This window comes from Talpa occidentalis, unplaced genomic scaffold (genome assembly GCF_014898055.3).
Source record: "Talpa occidentalis isolate TD23 unplaced genomic scaffold, MPIMG_talOcc4v2.1 talOcc4.14, whole genome shotgun sequence".
NCBI classification, from domain to species: Eukaryota; Metazoa; Chordata; class Mammalia; order Eulipotyphla; family Talpidae; genus Talpa; species Talpa occidentalis.
The window spans coordinates 51,966,380-51,989,478 of NW_023601433.1; the positions used below are offsets into that span (position 1 = coordinate 51,966,380).

Consider the following 23,099-nt stretch of genomic DNA (forward strand, 5'->3'; position numbering starts at 1 on the left):
CATTTCCCCGGCAATCCTTTCTTTGATTTAGAATTCCTGGGAGAAGTTTGACAGGAACCAACAAAATCCCAGAGTTACAGGAACAGCTGAGTCCTGCCTATGATCAGTGAAAACCACAGACGGCAGTGATCCCCCATTCTGCCGAGGCAGTCCTATCTCTCCCCTCCATGGCACCCCCCATGCTCATGTCATTGTGCCTGTGAGGAGTAGGAAATACCAGCAAGACCTCAGAGGGGCAGGTTGTCCCATTAAATGCTTCCTAATGGTGTCACAGCCTTTCCTGAAACACAAAACTTTTAATTTTTCACTCAGACCATGAACTCCACAAGAACTCAAAGCTGGGACAGCCTTTCACAATGGGCAGGACAATGGATACTTCTGATCCTTGGCTGGATGAGGGGCTCTGCAAACTCTATAAGGGAAGAGGAGTGGAGAAATCGGTAGAGGGACATCAGCTTTGGTTGAGCACTAAATGAGAATTCTGTCAAATTCTGTCAAAAGAGCTGGTCATAAAAACCAACGGTAGTACACAAAAATACTTTCCCTAACTTCCCTTTGATTTCCATGGGACAGTTATATTGATTGTATTTTGGGACAATTTAGCCAGATGATTTCATTAGAATTCTTCCAAAAATGGATATGTAAGTTTCACTAAATTAAAAATGTCTAGGTTTTATTTTATTCAAATGTCTTTTTAATTTTTTAAATAAGGGATACTATAGACATGTCTTGAAATTTATAATCTAAAAGCAGGATTTCATCAAAATACTCTATTCTATTCTGGGCAATGATTTTATTGTTTATGGCTCTCCAGATGTGGTAAGTACTATGCTAAAAAAGTAAATAAAAAGAAGGCATTAAACTTTATTGATAAGAACAGCCAGCTTCTTGTGAAAAGGAAATGATGTGGGAAAAATAGGAGCTGTGTTTGCTTGAAAAGTAACTCAACTTGACATTGCTGAGGAATGACAAGACTCATCACAAATTAGTAGTGGCAGGATAGATATGTATAGACTTAAAGAGAACCACTGGAATACAAGGAAACAGTAGTCATAGACTCATAGATCCTTTCCTTGGCAAAACCAAAAAATCAAACAAACAAATCCTAAATCGAATAATTTGATATCATAGGTTGTTGTGAAATCTGCGCCGGAGATGGACAAGCTGGAGCAGCCTTGATATCTTCATTCACCCTCAGACTTACTTCTGTAAAAAGGCTGGCAAAGGTCAGACACAGACTTTCTGTCTAAGAACCAGGTGGGAAATCTTAAATCACTCATCTCCCCAACAAGAAAGCAATGCATGCTTCAGAGGCAGATAAAAGTGAGGGTGGCTTTATTTAGGTGTTAGTAGTAGGGCTAAAGAGTGTAGATATAGGACACAGAAAGTTTGAAAACAAAGGCTGGACCATTAGGTGGTGTGAAGCACAGAGAGATACAGGACCATAATTGTGGAGTGAATTGAGATGGGCATTGGGGCAGTGAGGTCCTGGAGATCCCTGGCTCTATTCTACTGCCTGCTTTCTGTTTCACTCAGTCATCTTTTCAGGTTACTAAAGTGACACGTGATTTACTCAAGTTTTGCTCCCCTTAAGGAAACCTTGGATGGAGAGGCGTATGTGTATTCCTCTCAGGATTATTTGCTCAGTCAACAATGTGGGCAGGGCAACCTAAAGCAGTGTTGGGATGCTCTTTTGGACTTGAAGCAGAGAGTGAAATCCTTGGGTGTCCCCCAGCCCTTTGTCTCTGGTTGAAATGATCTGTCCCCCCAGCCACATGGGTGCCACATCAAAACCCCAAGACCTAGTCTCTTGGCCTATTGGTGGTCTGGTCATCACAGATGTCCTCTCTTTACTGCTTCTTCTGTGACCAGAGCCTGGGACTGTCTTCTCCTCCCCCACCATCTCTCCAAGTCCTGCCTACTTGGCCAGGCATGTCCACAGCAGAGTTGCAGGCTCTTAGATGGAATTTCTGCTGTATCTGAAAATTCTCTCATGATACATCTCTGCAAAGCTTTCTCCTTCCAAGAAGTCCCCTGCTGACCTTGTAGACTAACCTTTATACTGAGGCTAATGGGTAGAGTGGTGTCAGTGCATGACTTTCTCCAGAAATAGACATTTATCTTTTAGTAAGATTTAGGTTGTTTCTGGAGAAGCAGTGCCTTAGATGAAATGAATAGTGAATAGGTACCTGCAATTCAGGTATTATGGAAGTATTCATTATGATAAGTGAATTGTTCCAAGTCCCTTCAATTGCATCGTATGGGTGATATCCACTCTGCCCATTTGTAGATGGATCCAGCCTGCATCTTTCCTGTGATGATTAAGACTGCTGCTGTCCTTGTTGTAGAAGGAATGTTATTTGGAGCACATAGCTTGAAGCATATATAACTTATCCAAGCAACAGCTCAGGATGTTAGTAAACTAAGGGTCAACTAATAAACTTCAACCAGGAATTGACTGTGCCTCCAGGCCTTCAGAGAATGGGCTTCAAATATCTGGCAGTTGAGAAAAGTGTTAAGTTGTAAATTAGCTCTCAAGGTGTTTAGTTCTCTAAGCCTATTCCTATTGACATGTCAAATTATCAGAATCTAGTATAAACCGGCCATTTGGCCATAACTTTTGCACTGAATTAAGATTTCATTTTACTTTCTAAATTTTATGAGATTGATATGAGTCACCTTTTTGCAAAAAATATTTCATTTGAAATTTTTATCATAAAGTTGCCTACTACAGTACCCATTTTCTTTCTAAAAGAACTTGAGTGATAAATTTGACCTTATATTAAATCCCACAAAAAGCTTCCATTTCCATACTAATATCTCTACTTATTGTCTTGTAACAAATACCTACACCTTACTTTGTTTTATTTCATTTTTGCCTCCTTGTTATATCTGTAACTTAAGCTTTAATATATACAGCATGATGGTATGCTTGTTTTTCTTGGGCTAAGTGGCAAGACTGTGTTTCTCATCAGGATGTGCACCCAGGGGTGGTCAGTGGGCTTCTAACCAGGAAGGCTTTACCCCAGAGGTGGCAACTACTAAGCTTTGCAATTTAGTGTATGAATTACAGATATGGATCTTTTTATTAGAGAAATTAGAGGCCTGTCAACTAGCATGATGGATGTTAGAAGGGAACTCTAGAGGTAAAAATAAAACTCTTTAAGATATATGGATTGACTAAAGCTACATTAGAGATGTGTTGCAATCTTGCCTGACCAGGAAGCATGAATCCTGCATGCACACTCTTAGGAATGATGCTGTTGGCCAAATACTAAAATAGCCCTACATCCAGCTACCTACTGGGAGATTCTAGCTATCTGATGCCTGCTCTAAAGTTGCCAGACTATACCATTTGCACTTTTGCAGCTGCTTTAAGTGGACTTATTTTTGTTGTTGTGCAAGATGGTGACTGCACAACAGAAAACCAGCAGTGCCTCAGGCCCAAAGTAAAGATTATTTTAGGTATTTCTTTGTGCTTACTTTATAATAAAATTTTAGTTAAAAACTCAGAATAAGGCCCAGGACTTGGTTTCTTTACTGTCTAGTGGGGAAGTCCTAAACTTCTTCAATCGCTCATGATTTGCCAAAGACACTGAGTTGCGGCAAAAATCATGGTGCCACCTTGCAACGCTCAGTCACAGTCTTCCAGACAATTTCTTCACAGCCTAAATCTGAGCTCACTGGCGCTTGGGGAACCATGCCTTTGCTCTGCAAGAATGCTGTCCACTTCTCTATTCATATTTTCTTTAATATCTTGCATCTCAAATCCTTTTTGAAAGATGGTGAAGTACAAAACTTAAATGGATAATGAAAATGATTGAGCATTCTGATTGGCTTCTTTGGGGAGGAGCCCATGGCTTTTCTCTTCATTGTGGCTTATCTTAGAGTATCGTATGAGCTGTGCTCCTGAGAACCAAATGCATCGCTCGAGAAGTGACGGCAGGGAGGGCAACATAGGGGATGGTGCCTGAGGTTTGGTTCTAACTGGCAAGGCTCAGGTGCCACTTTTCTATGCTGCAACTAAGACCTTCTAGCCTGAATAGAAACTTTCCCTTTGACACCACTGGGAAGTGGAGAAAACCAGTTGCACTTGTGCCTTTAGGCATGGTGGGCGACCTTGCTACTAGCAACCTGGGAGTAGCCATCTGAGAAGCAGCACGTTCCTGATTCAACTCTAGTTGCTCATCTGAACATTGAACACTTGTGCATTTCTGGAACACCAAAGGAAAATGAATGGAAGAACCAATCAGCACCCTCATGTCACTCCATACACACGCACACACACGCACGGCTTCACTTCTGGTGCGCTGCTCTGGTAGACAGCACGGGAGGCTGGGGCTCATAGAGTTAGTAGAAACTGGTCCTGCTCAGGTGGCTTCCTCACCCAGGTGCCCAGACCAGCCTTCTGAAATGCTCTGAAGAGCTGCTGTTTCACAGACTGGTAGGTGCAGGCCCCCAGCTTGGCCTCACAGTACATGGATGGTGTGTCTCCAGGGTTTGGTATCCGTGTGCTCAGCTGTGGGCAGAATGAGAAAGAAGTGAGCCACCAAGGCAGTGGAGCCTCCCTGACAGATAGAACTGCCAGAGGAGTGGTAAGTAGACAGACACTTGCTCCAGGCCCCGCATTTGCTTGTGTTTGTTGCTTACTTTCAAACAGCAAAGCAACATGATAAAGAGTATTGATACACTAGAAATTTGCTGAGAGGGTAGATCCTAAATTAAGTCATCAACCCCACACACATATACACAAAGAAAGAGTGACTGTGTGCAGTGATAGGGATGTTAGTTGGCTGGATTGTGTCGATCATTTCATGATGTATATGTATCCGAATGTCCAGTTATGTACCTTAAATAATACAATGCTTGTACATCAATTATGCCAGATAAAGCTAATAAAAGAAAAATATCTATTTGCCATAAATAGACTATTGATAAAATCAAATCTCATATAGCATCCCCCCCTCCCCAAACCCCTAGAAAAAGAGTGACATGCTGAACAGACATACTATTTGATAAGTCAGCCCAACACCCTCATTCCTATTTGGGTCTGTCAGGATAAAAAAAACATATGGGAAGATCAACCCAGCAGCCTTCATTTATTTCTTTGTTTTTCTGTTGTTGTTTTTGCTTTTTTTGTTGTTGTTGTTACTATTGGCTATGCTTTGCAAATGTGGAAATATATATTTCAATTTAAAGCTTGAAGAGATAGATGTCAGCTCAGTCTATAGAGGAGAACATGCTCAGAATCACTGATGTTGTGGAAATGCTGTGGGGTTGAGGAGAAATGAGTTCAAATTCTCTCTTTGACATTCACAGCTGTGTAATTTCAGGGGAACTCATGCAACTATTCTGATGTGTTTCCTGATATCTGAACTGGAAAAAGTACTAGCTTCAAGATGTCTCTATGGGCTTTCCTTAAGGTGCCCGGGGAGAGCAGTGCCTCCTCAGATATTCACAGGTGAAGTAAATACCTTCTCCCCTTGACTCTTGGAGCAGCCTCTCAGCTCACCAAGCTGCTGGACAGCCCTGCTTGGAGCAGCCAGACTGCAGGCCAGGGGAAGTTGGGAAAATGGGAACCAGTTACTGTGTCATGTGTTACCCTCCCTCCGCCCAAAGCATGAGTTGAGGCAGGTCCCTTGCGTGTGTCCAGGGTCAGGCACCAGTGTGGTTGCCCAGCCTCCGGGAAAGGAGCTAGCCGCAGGCACCACAGACCTTCCCGTAGAGCCGTGCCCAGCGCGCAGAGAAGACGTGCTTGCAGAGTCTGGACGAGCTTCCGCAGCGCCTCTTGCCCGTGGTGGCATCCAGAATCTCCACATCGGCGGTGCCCACCACCCAGTTCACGCTGAAGTGGGGAGATTTTCCTGGCTGGCGTGCCTCAGCATTGCTCACTCCTGTCAAAAGAGAAATCGGAAGCAGCCAGGCATCAATATTCTTGGTCCAAACAGGGCTCCCGCGAGGCTGGCTAATGGGAAATGGTCTGTGTTTGCGCTGGCAGGAGACGGTCACAGCTCATCGTTTTCACATTTAAACCTTGACTGGGTCACTGCTTCACTTTAGGGATGGATGTGGGAAATAAAGCCTGACCTTAACGCAAGTCTTGCACTGAGTCATTGCAGGAACTTGTTTTTCACTTTTTAGTTTAAAGGATTTTAATTTAAGGTAAAATCATAATAAAAACTCTGCCCAAATTCTCCTTCTCTGCATGCTTGCTGAGTGGGCTAATGAACAAATGGAGCCACCTAACCGCAGTCTGAGGAGTGTGCTCATTGGGTACCTGCTGCATGCCTAGCATTGCTTGAGGCAAAAATTCCAGGGGGCTGAGGGCTGGGCAAAATGTTACCAGACAGACTCTTAGTACTACCAGATAGACTCTTGTTTGGTTGTTGAGCTAAAAAAGCTAGTGAAACAAGATATCTAAGAGCGTAGGATGATGAACAAGTGATGTGATTCAGCTCCAGCTCCAGTTACAGAATTTGCAGGACCCGTGCAAGATGCATGGGCTCGACCATTATTAAGCATTTCAGGATGATAAAAAAGTATTAGACTAAGTGTCTGTCCCTCTACGTGTGGTCCTTATGTGACAGCATAGGTCACGCGACGATGAGGCTGGTCTTGTCCAGAATGCCTCCAGAATTTCCAGGGAAGTCCTTTCAAAGTTTCTCTCCATGTCAGATTGTAGGTTGGTTTTTCATTGGGATGCCATGTTCCTTACAGTCATATTTCATATAGCAGATCAGAAAAGGAAGCAGTCAGCACACTCCAACCGGGGGAGCACGTTTATAGCCAGGGCATTGGTCATGCTTTCTAGCTTTTACTGTGAATCCTGCTTCCAGTTCTGTCCCCCCTCTTACCATGGTCCTCATTCCCACGAAAGATGCTGGACATGCTGGTGCTGAGATGTTGGGCAGGACTGAGCCCATGGTGAGACCTCATCAGCCTTCCCCTGTGACCGTGCTGAGGATTCTGAGGCCCTCCACCTTCCCAGCTCAGCCTCTGTCTTCTGGAGCTGACCTTTTGTGAGTTTATCTCCATGTGGGGGAGGAATCGAAGTAGTACACACCGTGATAGTTGCGAGGAGGGCGGACCATGGCCAGATGCGTTTCATAAACCAACCTTCCTCCAAAACTCCGCACAAGAGAGACGTGGCCTGGTCTGCTCAGCGTTATGTTGGGGGTGCAACACCACACAAAAGTGAGCAATGGGAGCCTACCTTGTGTGTTCATTTTGATGGTATTGTGGGATGCTTAGTTTATAGCCCAGAAATTCTTGTCTCTGGATCGCTCCCACTCCAGGTGGGATCCTCCTCCTCCAGGTCACGGTCCCCAAATTCAGCCCAACAGAAGCATCATTTTCTCTGGTTACTCACTTCTCTTGTTCCTTCCTGCTCTCCTGCAAGTACGTGGTGGGGGGTGGGATGGGGTGCCAAGGTCTTCCCCAATGATGGGTCAGTGGTCACATGGGGGGGTCTGTGTGACAAAACTTGCGGCTTTAGCGCATTGCCCAGGTCACAGCAGGGTCATGGCAGGTGCTGGAGACACCCCTGTGTGGGGAAGGTGTGCCTAAAAGGTGGGGTGTCCGGGGAAGAGCAGATCTGATGCTAGCTTTCCCTTTGGTAATTCCTTCAATGGTGGTTTTCAAGCAGTCTTGGAGAGGTCTCAGATGGCAGCGGACCCATGCTAGTGACAACCCTGAGTCTGAGGCACAGAGAGGACCTGCACTGCTCACCAACTCAGGAGCCCATGCCTCAGCCTAGCTATTCACCTCATGGAAGTGTGTTTCATTTCAGAGTGTGAGAACAAACAGGTCCTCACTGGCCTTTGACACAATTACCCTGGCAGGCTAAACAGAGAGAGCTGCTCATGGGGATGCCTGATGGTTCATAAGTGCAGCCGGTATGTGGGAAGGGCAGGCTCAGAAATAGGTCAGCATCACTTCTGTGACCTACTAACAAGTCACAGAAAAAGCTTAATAAACCTGCTAACTACTGTTACTACCACCACTGCAATTTCTACTGCTGTCACCAACTAGTACTACTACTAGTACTAGCAACTAGTACTACTAGTTGCAACTCCTCATCCTACTATTCCTCCTCCTCCTAACTAGTACGATGACCTCTGCCTCTACTACACTGTCAGTACTACTGCCATCACCACTTCTGTCACTACTACTGCTGCTGCAAATATTAGTATTAGTACTAGCACCACTACTTGAATTACTACTACCAGTTATGATATCAGTACTATGCTACTGCCACCACTACTCCAGTCATTACTACTAATACTGTGAACACTTCTACTACCATCACCACCACCCAGCCAGTTACCCCTCTGACTACTGCTGCTACTAATCCCAGTAGTTCAGAGCAATGAGAGTAAATGCACAGCTCACCCATGAAGATGAGTTTTATTATGGCTCATATAGCTATTAAAAGATATTTTACTACAAGGAAATCCTTATACACTTAAAAAAAGCAGTTTATAAGAGAAACATTATAGCATTTCTTTAGTTAGTGGGCCTACTATATTTAAAAGGTAATTCATTTTCCCCAAATTAAATTTGCACAAGACATTCAGGGATGTAATTTTTACGTGAAGCAAGGCAAGTCTGCACCACAGAGTTGCTTTATGTTGGATTTTGGGCAATGAGTGAAGCACATGTCTCCAGGCACAGAATCATAAACTTGCAGGATTAGAAGGGATTGCTGGAGTTGTGTGTGGGATTTCTCACACACACATGCACACTCACACCCACACTCGTTGCACATGGCCCTACATCACACACGCACACACAGATACAGATCATACATGCACCCTAGATACACACACTCACCCACCCTCCCCACCCCCACTCCACACACACACACACACACACACACACGAAGTGGAATTAGTAATATTTTAATATAGACTTACGGAATTGGAATAACTAAGGATTAAGGCCGTATTAGTGTCATTTTACTCATTTTCATTAGCCTGAACATCATTATAATTGAGTTATTTTATAATTGCTGTCTTGTCTTAACAGAGCATATTCCAGGGAAAGTGTGTGGAATGTATGAGAGACTGGAGATAAATGGGTCAGGACAGTAGGCTAACAATTTGTCTTTAGTACTATGAGATACATGGAACAAGTTCTATGGTTTTCTGAAGCCTCAGGTGAACACAACTCTAAGCAAGAACCTGGAATTACTGTGTTCACCTCACTTTCCCCCATCTGACTGGGCTGATGAGTTGCTGGCTAAGACATGAGAGGCAGTGCGTGAGGTGGGTATACCTGCAGGGTGGTGGTCATGCTGCTGGTGGTGCTCTGTGAGAGGGTGGTGGGAGGCTGGCTGGCAGGGACTGGGGTCTCTTCTCCAATGAGAGCTTCCCACTTCTCAGGGACATCCTTCCTGAAGTCCTGCCTCGTCTGTGCTCTTAAGTGGCTTGGCTTGTACGCCTCAGAGTTAAAATCACTGCTTACAGGTCACTGGGAAAGATGTGTGATTTCCTCATGGCAGGAGGAAAAATTTGAATATGTTATTTTATAATCTGATAATGGCATGACTCTTGGTTCCTGTGAGGACTGTCATTTCAAAAGATTAGGGACAAAAGGACTTTGACTTTGGCAGAATATGATCCTTTTTGCTTCAAATTATATGTTTTTCATTGCTACAGTATCCAAAATGTAGCAATAAGTCAAGTTTCATACTGAATAAACATGGGGATGTTTTTCTTTCTTCTTCATCCCATGTTATCTTTTGGGGATCATTTTTCTCATGTCCAAATAATACATTTGGTGTTTCCATCAGCGGAGATTTCCAGAGTTGAATTAACTCAATTTTTGTCTGAAACGTTCTCTCTTCCTCATTTTTGAAGCATAATTTTACGGGGTCTAGGATTTTAAGTTGAGATTAATTTTCTATCAGCATTTTAAAGATAAATTTCTTTGTTCTTTGTCCTCCAAGAACCAACTATTAGTCTGATGTAGCTCTATTAAAGTTCATCTTTTATTTTCTGACTACTTTTAAGATTTTCTTTTTGTTCTTATGTTTTAGCGATTTAACTGTTGCGGGAGGATTTTAAAAAATCCTTCTTAAGGTGTAGCATGCTTCTTAGCTCTAGAGCTTTTCATCAGTCCTGCAATGTTTTTAATTATTATCCCTTTAAATATCACCCCTGCTCCATTTCTTTCTCTTTTTTGGAACTTGTATTTGCAGGTAAGTTAGACTTTCCTATCTTTTGTGTATCTCTGCTGCATTAATTTTATGTGTCAACGTTGGCTAGGCCACGGTGCCCAACTGTGTGGTCAACCAGACAAATACTACTATGAGGGTATTTTTTAGATGTGATGAACATTAAAATCTGTAGACTTTGAGCAAAGCTGATAGGCCTCATTCAATCAGTTGTTGGTCCTAAGAGAAAAGACTGAGGTCCCTCAAAGAGGAAGGGATTCTGCCTCTAGACTCAACTGAAACATCAACCCCTGCCGAAAATTTCCCTGCACTGAGGAGGTCATCATGTGAACCAGTTTCTAAAAATAAAGTCTTTGTAATAGGAAAGTGAATACATTCTATTCATTTTGTTTTTGGGGGAGAACCCTGACTAATAACCCCTTTCAGTCTTTGTACTGCATTCTGGACCTTTTCATCAGGGTGATGGTCCAATTTACTAATTCTCTCCTCAGTTGTGTTTCATTTGCTACGAAGTCCATCTCTGTTACATAATTGGTTTTGTTTTCGTCATTTATAAAATTCCCACTTGGTTCCTTTATTTTTGTTTTGGCTTCCATCTCTCTCCCCTTGCATTTTCCACCTTCTTTTTAAAGTCTCTCTTATGCTGTGGCTCATTAAGGTCTGTGTCTGAGGAAGCCAATCTCTGGGGCCTGGGTCATTGTCTGTAAGTTTTGTTTCCATTGTCTGCAAGTTTTGTTAAAGCGGACTTGTCTCTTCCTATATCTACTTATATTTTGTTGTGTGCCAGTATTGTATTTGCAAATTTCCTGTAGGATTATTTTATCTAACTCTCAGTAGAACCATCTTAATTTAAATTTAGGAATGGAAATAATTTAATGATGCTTGGTGACACCCACAAGGACCCATTCATGAGGGCTCAAACATATAGCAGTTTTAGCAAACAGTCCTCTGGTGTTTCTACCACTAGGATCTGAAGGGAGACCCTGGAACTTAGTCCTGTTCTATTATGTCCCAGTGACTGCAGAAGTCCCCCTCTAACCCTCCATGAGGCGGGGAGGGGGGACTACTGTGGGGACCTCATATCCTGGTCCTTTTGTACTTCCTCAAACCCATTTCTAGTGATTCTTCACTGTCTTGTTAGCTCTCTGATGCCTCCTGTCACACTTTGGTGTGATTGATTGCAAGATCTTACTGCTGTCCTGGAATTGGGACTCCCCAGCAGCAGAGGATCTTCAAAGAAACATCATTTAGAATCTGTCAACATTGTATGACTTTTTTTAAGGTTAGGGTTTCTTATTAAATTTTATGATTTCTCTCAGAATAGTTGTAAGGGTTGCTAATGACTATGTATGTAAACATTTCTAGACAGAGAGGATATATGAGAGGATTTCTGGGGAGGAATGATTACCTTGGGAAATGGTCAGTTTTCCATTACCAGGAGCCGGCAAATAATTGGGTAGAGAGTCAGGTATTTCAAGAAAGCAAGGTGGAGAGGCCTCCCTGGCATCGGAGGGGTTAAAGTCTCAGCACTATCAAGCTATGGCCAGCCACTGCGGCATGAGTTCGATCCCCAGCCATGGAGCTAACCTACATGGTGCAGCAGACCTTTCCTGTCTTGCCCGCTGATCCCATCAGCAGTGTATTTCAGTAGATCTATCTGTTCTCCCCACCGCTGTCTCTGGTAAAATCTCTCATCTCCACCCCTGGACCTCTGGCCTGCACTCCAGCTCTTTTTTTTTTTTTTAAATATTTATTTGTTTGTTTATTTATTTATTTATTTATTTATTTATTTATTTATTTATTTGTGGGACCCTCGCCGGCAGCCGGGGAACGAACCGGTGCTGCAGAGGCTGTGGGCAGCTTCGCAGCCCAGTGCTCAACTGCTGCGCCACCAGGGGAGGCCCCCCAGCTCTTGTATATATAAATAAAATAAAAATAAATTTTACAAAAAGAAAGCAAGGTGGAGCTGGATAATTTTAAGGTACTTTTTAATTTGCCTTTTACCTAGTCTAAGCTGCCTTTGTAAACCCATTAAAGCTGTAGACCACATGACCTCATCGTAGATCTGAAACTGAAGGGCAATTAAAAATAAATTACAATTCTTTACTTGGTGTACCCTAAACACTTGGAAAATGGTGCACATTCATGGCAATATTTCTCAAAGAGCCCATTCTTTTCTACTTAGTTCCCACATTGCAGCTGAACCCTAAACTCCCTGAATATTACCTGAGTTCTGTCTTCCATCTTTGTCTACCCTCCCACATGCTCATTCTCTTCCTTCAGGGCTCTGCATGGGGGTCACCTTCTCAGTGAGGTCTTCCCTGGTTAGGGTCACGTTTTAATCCCACCTTTGCTTTATTTTTATACTAAGCTCTTATATTTTGTTTGTCTGACTTCCCCACTGGAATGTAATCACCTTGGAGGTGAATTTTTGACCATTTTGCTCATTACTCAATTTCAGAATTCCACAGAATTATCCCTGATCATTGTATAAGTAATCAATACATATCTCTTGGATCATGAAACTAGTACCTGGATTATATTGACCAATTTCTTGATGTTTGAAAAATGTTAAGTATTGACAATGGAAGTATCTTCCTTAAATGATAAAATTCTCAAGAGCAAGTTTGGTGTTCAAATTCTTTTGTGAAACAATTTCTTAAAACTATGGTGGAAATGAAATGAAATGTAATTAATGTACAAATATTTTGAGGAAGTCTACAGAAAACTAAAATTAGACATTTTATAATTTTAAATTTATCCTAAATTATGTGATGTCTAACTTGCTTCTTAGTAATCTTATTAAATGGCTCTTTGTTGAATTTGGCTTTTTTTCCTATTCATGCAAAGATATTAGGATTTTTAAAAAGATTATTTTAGCAAGATTTATTGACATTTTCTTTCTACCAAAAACTTCCCCCAAGGCCCAGGAGGCCAAATTGCTTCTCTAATGACTTTAGGACAAAGGAGACTGCTCAGATATTTTTTTGCAAGCTCATGTGACGTAACTTAGACAGTTATGAAAACTTTGTGGGTTACTCCATCATACACATGTGTTTGTTGTAAGATTAAATAATATTTCAAATTACTATCCGTGTAAAAGAAAATGTTTGCTACTACCCTACTGAGTAATTTTACAAGATATTTTTAATGGTCATTAATTTCAGAAATTTCTCCTGAATTAAAGAGGTTTGATACTCGATATAAGATTCTCCAGCTTAGCGTGCCAATATTTACACAAAAAAGTGAATGTAAGTAGCAATAGATCTCCTTGCCTCATCCTACTCATTCTCTTCCCCAAAAGAGGTAGGTGGTGTGGGGCACAATTTTAGGCCACTGTGGGTGCATATTTCAGTAAGTATCAAGCTTCTTTCTGATAATTCAGTTGCTTATGAAACAGGGAAGTCTGAAAAGGTGTCTGATACACCAGTTAGTGATTCTTACTATTTTATGAAAATATACCCCACCAAGAAAGACAACTAATGCTCTTTTCTATTTATCACTGATACTGTAACATCGTTCTTATATTCAATTCTCTTGACCATTTCTCAAATTTCATTTTCATTGCCAAGACCTTGCCATAGGCTATAAAACTAATCATAATTTTTATATTCAGTGTGGACTAAGAATGTTCAATATTAAAAAAAAAATCTGTTAAACACACCATTAACAACGACAAAGAATTTCTCTATCCCATCCAGATTTTCCTCCTTTGTTGTGATTCTTTTCTTGATGAAGAAAAATAGAAATGTAGCCTTGAGGTTGAAAGCTCAGGCAAACTGTTTCTTAGCTGGATAGAACAAGCTTTCAATTTGCTTCACTTTACATTTACAAAATGTTGAGAATTCAATGTTCATATTTTTGTTAATCATTATTTTCACTACTTTACATCTTCTTGAATACACTGAGAAAGACCAAAAGCCAGTTCTTTTAGGGTGGTTGTTCTTAAATCACTGTGCAAGCTTTGCTCAAGGAATTGAGAGGTGTGACAGCTGTGACGTGGACTTTGTTCAAGCCGTAGTTTTAGACTGGTCTGTTGCGAACTGTTACAAATAGTTTATATATCTTTTGTTGTCATTAATATGCATGTATACTGGTGTCCATAGGGTATGTCTTTTTTTTTTAAGATTTTTTTTTTAAAGATTTATTCATTTATTTATACAAGCACTGGGTACAGTCAGAAGCGCGGGAGGGTGAGAGAATTCACCAGAGCCAGAGCGGGGAGCAGAGCAGGCAGAAGGACCGAAGTACATTACTGAGGGGAGCAGCGGGCGGCAGGAGAGGTCTGCGCGCCATGTGGGACCCTCCTCCGGGATCGAACCGGCACTGCAGAGGCTGGGGGCAGCTTCGCAACCCAGCGCTCAACTGCTGTGCCACCAGGGAGGCCCCAGGGTATCTCTTTTTTCCAATTGTTTGTCTTTTTAAATTTTTATTTTATTTTTTAATGTATTTTTTTTACATCATTGTTCATTTTTAAATCTCTTCATGCTTAACTGCTTGTAACCAGAACTGACTAAGCCCTCTCTGAAATGCAGGACTCTTGCTAACACATGTGCTTCATCTTCCAAGGCAATTCTGTTGACTTTGGGGAACTCTGCAAGCATGTTTGTGTGCTTGTTTGATTGTGCTTTCTGTTATCATCTTTATTACCGTTGCTTTCATTACCTTTTTTTGTCACACAAAGTCCTGCTTATTTCCTTATAGAATTTGAATGACGTTTTTAAATGTCTGACAATAACAATGAAGTTACCCCAGCAGGTGAGGCACTAAGGTTTAGACTTAATGAAGCTCTACAATAACAGGATTCATATTTTAAATAAGCATGTAGGAATGTTTGGTCAGATTTTTCTACCTGTGGTGGGGGTGGGTGTCACCTCGGCTGGGGAGCTCACCAAGGAATCTCAGACGCTTTGCCATTGTTATGACACCTGATGATTTTAGGTGGTTCTGAAGTTATGTTTTTTTTTTTTTTTTAATTCACAGCTTTTACACTTATTTAAAATTCTTGTTTTTATTTGAGGAGGAAATGGATGCAATGAGCTAAAGTCTAAAGCACAGGGAAACACCAGTCCCTTTGTATTTTTTGCTTCCTTGTGCTTATGAAATTTAAATAAATTCCTCAGCAGTAGGTGAACATGGAATAAAGAAGACAGTCCACGGAGCTAGAGGCTTGGAAAAAGATATCACTTGACACTCATCAAATAGATGGAATTCTCTTAAATTTAACTTAGAAACCTAGGAATTTCACTGAAGTTTTTTGGGTAATGAGTGTAGGAACATTTGCTTTTAGCTCCAAATCAGTAATTTGAGGTCTCTTGGGGGTTCATCTAGAGCTAATTTTGCTGTTCAACCATAGGAAGTAAAAAATTTTTGCCACTTTAAAAAAAACATGAGAAAAGAAATAAAAGGAAAAAAGAAAGAGGTTGAAACTGGGCCCAAAATATAATTTATCGTAATTGCTGAAATTATTGACCATTGAGAAAATAAATGCAATTTTACAGGCTTTGAATTTGAGGCAAATATTTCATTTCCTCACTTGACAACAGTTGAGTTAGCAGTTCATATCCTTGCTCCATATCGATAAATAGGGCATTTTACCAAGTTATTGACTTTCTGAGCCTATGTTCACATCTGTAGAATGGCGATCACAGCCATTGTTTGGGTTGGTGTGATGGATGATTCGTGACATGCACTGGCCACAGAGAGGGATTGGGGGGCCAGTGTCTCAGAAGGACATTCATGTATTTTCTCTAGGTGCTCCACATCGACCATCCTTCAGGGAAGCCCCCACCCAGGAAAACCACCCATAGCTGATCACTGCCAATTATCTGTATGGTTTTGGCCTGGAACCTTGCATCCCTGAGCACAACCCAGGTCAGATCTGAAAACAGCTTCTCGTGGTAGGAAGTGTGGTGAAGGGGTCCTGTCTATGAGCTCATTAACCTAACCCAGGACAGTAGTGAAGGGATCATCCTCTACAACACCTGGCTCTGAGTAACAGTAAAAAAACTGAAGTGTAAACAAAATAACAGATATTAGTGTCTCTGGATGGACTGTGCCCTTCTTCAAATAGCCTCACTGTCCCCCTCCCTGGACAGAAGGAGCTTCTGGAATCTAACATGTTCCCATGGATTAGAGAAGAGTCTGAAATGCAAGTTGGTTTGGAATCCACTATTTAAATACCACAAACCTCTTCCTCCCTCCCCAACAAAACAGGAATTCTTGGCATAGGGCCTCAGGAGCTTAGCAATAGGGTCTCCTGTATAACAGGCAGCCTGGCATTTGGTGATGGCCTGTCCCAGTGCTGGGTAGACGCCTCTTCGACCTCTGAAATGAAATCTAAACTTTTATCTCTGTGACCTTATTTTTCATAACAATTCATAGAAACTATCTTTATTTCATTGGCGAATATTGTAGAACAAATGAATAGATGGCTCACTTTTGTTAAAGGACTTTTTTTCCTTGAATACTTGCTGAGCATAATTAAGCACTTTTCATGAATTATTCCTTTTCAGTTCTCACTACAACCTGCATGGAGTATATTATTACCTCTGATTTTATAATTTAGAACACTTCTAGAATTCTGGTGATAAAGCTTAGGCCCAACTCCTTAGCCACAACACTAAAAATAGTTATTTTATCTTCCTATTTTCTCTTTCAGATGACGTGGTCCAAGACTTGACCAGCCCGTCAGTGTCACCCCACACAGGCTCCATCCCTCCAGAGAGTCTCCTGCTCAAGCTTGGAAGCTTAGGGGATGGACTCAAAACCCACAGTCTCCTTTCCTTCGATCCTGGTGTTTCCCAAGAACTTGGAAATGTTCTGATGAGAAAGACTAGTAGCTGCCGGGGACTTAGGATCTGTCTAGGTGTCCAGTGGCCTCAAGAGGCCATCCTGTTTCCTGGTGAGGATGGGGTGCCAAGGCTCCCAAGAGCATGAGTAAGAGGCTAGGAGTGGACTCTGGGTCTGTGCTCCCGCTCAGGCTTGCTGGATCATGTTTGCCCTCTAGGCCCTGAGCAGAGAGCACAGGAACCCCTCCGGGACCTGGGAGCTCGGTACCATCCCTTCCTATTGCTTGTCCCCCACTTTCAGCTCTGTCAGAAATACATCTTGTGAAGCAGAAACCTAAGTTGTCCTTTCAGACCCACTCATGATTCCTTGTCTTTATTTCTACAGGGCCCTTTGGACTTTGCAGTTAAAATTGTACATGATATATAGCTGCCCTAGTCTAAATTATCACCTGTAACAGAGATATAATATAACTTTTGTTTCAATTTTTAAAATCTTTTGTTGTTATAATCTTTCTCCCTAAGTCTTAAGTAACCATTGGTTAAAAAGGGTAAAATCTGCCCCTAACTGTTCAGTTGAGGCCCGCTGCCAGCCTGCTGATGGAAGGGAATGTTCTCTGGGGTGGGAGGTGTCTTACCACTGAGGAGAGGCCGGTTGTGCCGGTACGAGGTTGGCAGCTGGCCGATGTCCTCTGTCCTGTGGCTCATGACCCGGGAGAGGTGGCCGGTGTGGTGCAGACTCCCCACAATGATGCTGTGCAGGTACACAGGCTCAATGAAGTGGCAGAGGAGAGCGCCTTGCAGCCCCAGTACGTTCCACCTGGGGGTACAGAGGGAGGGAATGGGATTAGCTCACCTGCACTGGGGCAGGCTGACCCTGGCTGGTTGTGCAATTATCTGCATCTTCCCTCATACAGCTCCAGATGCTCTGCTTCCCACTGTGTATTCTGATGGGTAGGGCCCGCTTGGGAGCCCCGGACACAGTGGATATGGCAGTGTGATCACTGCTTTGGCCTCGTGGCCCTGGTGACTCTGAGCTAAGTGCTGTCGGAGGGGCTCTGACGGTGGCACTGCATGTCAATGTACTTAGCTTCCCTTTCCGGAAAATGAGTTGTTAGATGGAGTGGAAGCTGCATATTCTCTCAGGGACTTAAAATTAGATTAAAAAAAAAAAAAAAAAAGACTGTCCCTGTAATGAATCTGAATTTTGCTTTATATTAGCTGGGAAATATCAGAAATTGAATTTGTTTATTTCAAAGTAGGGAAAAATACTCCCTTCTACCCCTTTGTCCTTGGCAGTCAGAATGACCTATTGTGTTGAAATTAGATGACACTAATAAATGACCTTGCTTTGCTCTGGGGATGATTTTGATTTTAGAAGCCTAGATCAGAGATGAAGGACAAGGCCATTTTCTTTGGAATAAATATAGCTCTGGGTAAGTGTTCACTTCTATATGCAAAGATGACAGGAACATTTTAAGATTTTTTGCTCCTAAATTTAGGTGGTAAAAGGTTATATGTATCTGTTTCTTAAAGCAACATTTTATGGTTCTACTCTAAATAACATTTTTAAAATCCAACCTCCATCAGTAGCAAGCATTATGCTGCTAATTTCTTACATCATTGTTCTTTTCATTAATTAACATTTCTCCACTGCTAGAGCAATTATTGTGGTGCCTCCATGCTGTACATTTCTTTTCATGATTAATAAGGAATCATTATATTTCTCTTTCCTGAAGCAGTCAATTAACATAGAATTCTTTCCATTAATTACTGAATGTTTAAACCAGTATACCCTACCTGCAGAGCAATCTGCTCCCAGAACCTATGACACCTATTGCTTTAAAAAGTTCTCTTTAAATTTTATTCCAAAAACACAAGCAATTTAGCTGGCGATATTAATTTGCCTCCGAAGCATCGCGGCGAATGAGAAACATCTTTTAATCTCATGCAAGAAGAGGCAGCCATCTGGCTGGTGAGGACTGAGAGTCACTCTCCCAGTCTCCCTCTGTAAACGTAGGTCATTAAAGTAATGTGTTCATCTACATAAAACTCAAATGGAATATAAAAGGTAATATTTATATACAAACAATTTAGTCCTACAATTTAAACAGTCATTGGTTTTATGAAACATTTACTTTAGTTTATCAGATTTGCATAACTTCACTTAAAAAATAATTGTGGTCATTTCTGCAAGGGACACTACTCCTCTCAGAAAGGAGTGAAAGGGCTTTCCTTTGGATATATATTAGTTTTCCAGAGAGTAAATGTCAAAGTTTTGAAGGAGAGAACATTTCTGCAAGCAACAAAAGCATTTATTCCTGATTTTCCGGGGCCCTCCACTTGGCAACAACACTTGTGCCCGACTTTTTCTCCTCAAAAGAGAAACTGGTAAGTTAGCTCAGGGGGGCCCCCAAGAGGCTGTCATACCTCGCTGTTCACTGAGGCATTCACATAATTGCCACAGAATCCAGGAGAGGGACACTTTGGTTCTGAGCTGTTCCTGGAAGGAACACTGCTGGTGTTTTTGAATGCACCTCTTTTCCTTAAATCTGAGCTCAAAATTACCGTCATCCTTATTTAGCATTTTGGAGACCGTCTTTACAGATTGGTAGGACTTGGGAAGGTATGCCAGGAATTTAAAAAAAAAGGCAAGTTTAACTATAAAACTATTACACTATAAAAGTTCAATATTCCTTTTTAAGTGTCTAGTTTTGACCCACTTGTTGGTTTTCTTATATTGATGCTCTGGAGAACGCAGATTTTCTTGCAATGTAGGCTTGCCGTTACATTGATGAGTTGCCACTGATGACAAAGGATTCTGGATGTAGACAACCTTTGTGGTGTCTTATGATTTCTCAGACAGTTAATGAGTTTTATTTTTTTTATCAATTAAAAGCAGGGAAATGGACATTTCCCTCGTTGGTAACAAAGCAGTTTCTTGGAATAAGCCACAGTTTGAACAAAAAAATAATTAGTATTCCTAGAAGAGACATCATTGTACTTTGTGCCTTCCAAATACCGGCTTTGAACAAAACTTCTAGAACATAGTTGAATGGTTTTGACTCACAAGGATTGTCTAAAGACAAATAATTTCTATATCTGGTTTCCTCCTAATAACCTTTACAATAAAGAGAAAATCAACCTTCTCCTTGCCTGGCTATAGGAGTTTAAACTTATTCAGCTAACACGATCAATAAAATCAAATGTCTTCCTGAATATAAACTGGAGAATTTTCAGCATTCAGGATTGAATGGAAAAATACCTCTTCTTTTGTTCAAACAGCTGATATTACTGCAATGTTGACAGAGAAAAAGATCCCTTGTCTAGTTTTCAATATAGATAATCCCTAAATAAATATATTTTTGTCTGTTTGTCAATCACTGAAATACCAAAGATAAGTGAGGAAAGATCTTGGGAAAAGACTTTAACCAAGAGATTCGATTTCCTTGCTTAGTTCCAAGCTTGGCCTCCACATATCAGCGGGAACCATTACAGATATGGGCCCTACCTGATGATTCTGGTGATTACTGCTGCTGTGCACCTGGGACAAAAGAGGACAAAATTCTCTAGCAGCAATTACTGATGCATGTTGTGGACAGGTGACATTCTTGCCTGTTTTTAACACCCTGAGGTGGCCCCATAGCACCATCAAAATACGTATTTGGCATAAAAAATAGACAGATAGATCAAACACCAGAACAGAGATTCTGGAAATAAACCCACAATTAATTTATGACAAAAAGCCAAGAGCATACAATGGGTAAAGGACCATTTCTACAATAAGTAGTGCTGGACAGTCACATGCAAAAGAATGAAACCAGACCACTGTCTCACACCATATGCAAAAATCAACTTGAAATGGACTAAGACTTGAATGTAGATCTGAAAACTTAAGATTTATACAAGAAAATGGTTAACTCCTAGATATTGGTTCTGGTGATGATTGCTTTGGATTTGTCAACAAAAGCAAAAGCAAAAAGAGCAAAAATAAACAAGTGGACTGCATCATATTAAAAAGTTTCTGCACAACAGAGGAACAATCAAAACAATGAAAAGGTAACCTACTGAATGGGAGAAAATATTTTCAAATCAAGTATCTGGTAAGGGGTTAATATTTAAAATATAGGAACTCTTATATAACTCGGTAGCAAAAAAGCAATCTGATGAAAGAATGAACAGCGGAACAGAACAGAAAGTTCTGAAGTGATCTGCTAACAACTGCTCAGGAAGTAAGCTCATATTTTGCCATGGCAATAAAGGTAATCTGAACAAAATAACCTTTGGGGGGGATGTTGACACTGATTGCAAAAGCTAGGGGTATGAGGTACCCAGAAAATGTGGGCTATTCTGTTGGGGTCAGGTAAGGATCAGGGCAATGTTGTATCTCTGGGTTATTTTTAGCTGAAAGAAATCACTTCCACATCACACATATTCTCATTTCTCTTCTCTGAAATCTATCTGAAGAATTGTCTTCTCTCTTGACATGATCTTAGGCTAGTTGAACCCCAATAAATGGCTGAAGTGTCAACATTTTTTGGAAGGCCACCAGCAGCTCCAGTGGTTGGATTCTTTCCAACCTGGCCCTCCCTTTAGAGAACCTGACAGTTCCACCTTGCGCACCAAAGGCTGGCCCAGGTGACTTCTCCTACTCTGGAGTGACCCAGTTTCTGGGATCTACAGAACCTTTCCTCCGCTGAATGCATATGTCTGTGGGAGAGCCCCGTGTTCCCCTCATCACCCCAGCTGCTTCTCAGAGCTCCCCTCAGAGATGTGACATGAGGTTTTTGGTTCCTGGGGAAAAAATGGCAAATATTACTTACTCTAAGGAAAAATTTTCACTCTTTTTGTGAAGATACTAGCTGTAGAATGAAATTTTGACCCCTATGTGTGCAATGCAAGCTTATGTTGAGGAGTGTGTCTTCATGAGTCCTCAGAACTGTCTCCTTCCCACAACCTCAGCCATGCTCAGCCACCATCCACCCTGCTCCTGAAATATCTGTCTTCCTTTGTCAGGCAGCCCATTCTGGCTATCCTTTGTCCTTCATGTTACCTCTCCGTCTCAAATCTGTGTCTGCCTGTCCTTGCAGGAGTAGATGGCTGTAAAGGGAGAAGTGCATTTTTATAACTGTTATTACTTTCATATTGGATAAATACTGAATTTACCACTCACTACTTTCATCACCAGAGAAGATGTAAATTTTCACATGAAAGTGCAGTCTCTTAAAGGATGAGTGAAAACTAGGGCTGGATCTTTAGAAGAGCAGTCGTTTAAAAGGCCCTTGATTTTGAGCTTGGAAAAGGGAACCACACTCTCCCTTGAGAGCTGGCACCAGGAGAGCTGGTAGTGTAGCTGCTGGTCATTGGAGGCCAGAAAGTGGGGTGCTGGGGAGGTGTGGGAGGAGCAAGAAGAGACTTGCTTTGGGAGGGTGTGGAGTAGCTGCTGGAGGAGACACTCACTCTCACAGCTCAAGCTCCAAGTTTAGAAGCCAGACAGTGCCTTATTCCCCAGAGAGCAACTGTAATCTTTTACAGTTCATTTTTATGGAGAAAAGTTTTAATCTGTTCATTTAAAGATACATTGCGATCAATAATCAAGCTCAGGTACTTAAAATTAGAAACCATATCTAAAGGGACATTAGTTCCAGAAGATTTAGATTTTTATATGCCATTCAACTCTCGGTTCTTCGAGACAAAAGCAAAACCCCTCTTTCTGGCTCCCATTTCTTCAGGAGACTAGTGTTTGCTTGTTAATGAGAGACAGCCTTGCGGGCAGTGAGATGGGGCTACGCCCATGGGAGGGTGGCTGGGACTGGGGTGTTTGCTGCCATCCATCTCCTCATTGCATGGAAGGCAGGTCACGACTTGTGTTATCCTTTTGTGCTGAAGAAAAATCATGGCACCCTTTGGAGTGCCAACCAACTGAGTTTGCAGTTTTGAGGTCTCTTTTCATTGGCACAATGGAACACCCCACTTTCTGCAGTTTCGTTGTCTCTTCACTAGGGTGAGAGTGACGGGGGCCTGCGAGGAGCAGGCTTTGTTATGACTTTACCTTGTTCAAAAATTTCCCAGAGCAAATGAGTTGGGATAAGTGAGAAATATCTCTTACTCGTTGTATTAGTTTCCTGGGACTG

The 23,099-nt window shown here is 41.7% G+C and overlaps 1 protein-coding gene across 1 annotated transcript in view; it reads right to left on the minus strand.

Moving 5' to 3' along the window:
- Positions 1-4,342: 4,342 nt before the first annotated feature.
- The window catches only part of ADARB2 (adenosine deaminase RNA specific B2 (inactive)), a 216,886-nt gene continuing 198,129 nt past the window's right edge, over positions 4,343-23,099 (minus strand). The window contains exons 10-12 of the mRNA XM_054695055.1: positions 17,604-17,785; positions 5,716-5,894; positions 4,343-4,519 (exon numbers count right to left, since the gene is read on the minus strand). Coding sequence (XP_054551030.1) covers positions 4,343-4,519; positions 5,716-5,894; positions 17,604-17,785 — 538 coding nt within the window. The remainder of the gene's footprint in view (positions 4,520-5,715; positions 5,895-17,603; positions 17,786-23,099) is intronic.